Raw genomic sequence first — 2,524 nt, 5'->3', positions numbered from 1 at the left:
GCGTCCTGACTCTGATATATTAAACTTCTTCACTTCTTCAATCTCCTCCGAGAGAACCCTAACAGCAACAGAATCCGACCAAGATGGAGGTGGAGAGAAAGGGGATCCTTTTGTTTGTTGTTGATGTTGTTGAAGAATAATGGAAGAAGAGGAAGAATAGGAAGGAGAGATCAAAGTCTGTTCACTATAATTCCCTTGATGATGAGTACTGGATGGTGCTGAAACCCTAGAAGGTGATGATGGAGATGATGAAGCAACAACAATAGCTGTGTTAGTGTTAGAGTTGGGAATATTGTAGAGAGAGTTGCAAACCTGAGGACTTGGTGGGTATTGTGCACCACTGGCAGCGGAACCGAGAGATGTACAAGAAGGAATACTAATCTGATTATGATGATGATGATGAAGAATTTCAGTGTGGGGAGGAGTTGTGGGAGATTGCTTAAGTCTTGCCCTATCCCTTCTGTGGACGTTCATGTGACCACCTAGGGCTTGAGCGGACCTAAATTCTCTCCTACAGAAACTGCAGGAATAAGATCTTGGAGGCCATATACATCCTCCAAGAGGCCCAGATGAGTCTTCTGCAAAGGCTTGTTCTTCCCAGGAATCACCAGAAGAGGTCAGACACTGTTTCCTCTTTGCCCACATCCAGTATCGCGCTTGCTCCATTGATGCTGCTACCTCCCTCTTCCTGATGGGATATATGTATTGAGTTATCTTTGAGTTGAAGACATGAAAGTTACAAGAAAATTGAGATAGAGAGAAGCAGGAAAAAAAGTCTCTTATTTAGGTTGCTAAGTTTGGGGAGGTGAAGTGGTGGTTGCTGAAGATTGGCTGTTTAGGGAAGGAAAGCTACTCTATTTCTTTAATGTTTCCTACTTAGCTGCATTGCATGCACAGTGACTGTGTGCGGTGTGTAGTGTATAGTGTATAGTGTATAGTGTATAGTGTGTAGGCCTCCCTAATGGGGGCCTGGTTTGGAACTCAAATCGGAAGATGGAAGATCGATATCATCTCCTTTTTATGGTCAATTCATATTATTTCTCTCCACGTGAAGTCGGAGTTAATTAATTATCCATGCAACAGTATCCATTAACCAATAATATTTAGGTCTTTATAGCCTGGCTGGATTATAATCCTACGTGGCCCTTTTTTCCTGGCAAAATTTATTTGATGACTTGGCAACTGTTCGGCGTGTATCTTTCCAGTCCACTGTGGAGGATCCGAACTTGACTTGAGAAGAGCTCAGTGTTGTCAGTTGTGGGCCATGTTCATTGGGTCCCACCAGCGTACAGATAAGGGTATCAAACGATTGGTATGGTTAGGTTTCGGGCGGGCTGAAATCGGAGTGGCAAGCTATGGGTTTGGTTTTGAACTGGCTAACTAAGGCCCTTGCCCCCTCAGCACTATTCGGGTTCGGCTGAAATCGGAGCAGCAAGATATCAGTCCTTAAAATGTTAACTAGCTAAAGCATTAATAGATATCTTTGGAGTTTGGATCGATCAAATCCCCATACAGTGTTTGATTCAGACTTAAAATCCACTCAATTTGAAAGTAATTCCAATCTTTTCTGGTTCGTATGGGTACTAGGGTCCTATACATGGACCCGGGGTTTATCCACTCGATCTAAGCCGTCGAAAACACCAACCCCCCACCCCGCCCCTCCTCTTCCCTCCTTAAAAATAAATCTAATCTTCTCAAACTTCACTAGTCATAATACTCTTATAGCCACCTGCACCTGGATCGATCATGTTAATTTCTGTGGGTAATTCCAGAATATTGAATGGGATGGAGTGGATTTGACCCGGCCGGTTGCTAGAGAAACTCATCAGCCACCTCTAATTTGGACAAGATATTTAAAGGCAACTGATTCTCTGACCATTGAATAGATAAAAGGGTAGTATTAGTATGTATACGACACTATTTACAGTTGACAAACTCAGTCATATTAGTGATGACTTCGCTTCATTAACTCTCTCTCTCTCTCTCTCTCTCTCTAATCTCTCTCTCTCTCTCTCTCTCTCTCTCTCTCTCTCTCTCTCTCTATATATATATATATATATATATAGATAGATAGATAGATAGATATATAAGTGTGTGTGTATAGACTTCACAACTCGAAGTGAAAAGGTTCAAAATCCTATTGGTTTAAGATATTAAATTGAAGTAATAATAAGTAAATTAAAGAAAATAAAAAAATGAACCCACTACTAATAAAGCAGGCAAAAGCCAAACATTCCCTTAAAGCTTGGCTACTATCCATGCATGCATGCCAGTACTATACTATAAAATAGAGACACATGCTCTCTCTCTCTCTTGAGAGAGAGAATCCAGCACCGGTAGCACGTGATAGGTTGTATGTAGATGTCTTCTCACATTATATGGGTGGATGAGTAATTAGTCTGGAGGTTGTGTCACTATTTCTTTTGATGATCAATTTTCATGTAATTTTTTTTTTAATGTAAAAAAAAAAAATGACTTGAATTAATATATTTATGAGAATCATTTTCGTACAATATCTACTCTA

General features: G+C 40.5%; 1 protein-coding gene across 1 annotated transcript in view; it reads right to left on the bottom strand.

The window, feature by feature from the left end:
- The window catches only part of LOC122063024 (zinc finger protein 10-like), a 2,243-nt gene extending 1,447 nt beyond the window's left edge, over positions 1-796 (bottom strand). Inside the window, exon 1 of the mRNA XM_042626677.1 lies at positions 11-796. Within this exon, the coding sequence (XP_042482611.1) occupies positions 11-666 (656 nt within the window). The 5' untranslated portion in view covers positions 667-796. The remainder of the gene's footprint in view (positions 1-10) is intronic.
- Positions 797-2,524: the final 1,728 nt, after the last annotated feature.

The sequence above is a fragment of the Macadamia integrifolia genome, unplaced genomic scaffold (assembly GCF_013358625.1).
Source record: "Macadamia integrifolia cultivar HAES 741 unplaced genomic scaffold, SCU_Mint_v3 scaffold1183, whole genome shotgun sequence".
Classification (NCBI taxonomy): Eukaryota; Viridiplantae; Streptophyta; class Magnoliopsida; order Proteales; family Proteaceae; genus Macadamia; species Macadamia integrifolia.
Note: the sequence above shows the minus strand (reverse complement) of the source record. Positions and strands in the feature narration are given on the sequence as shown.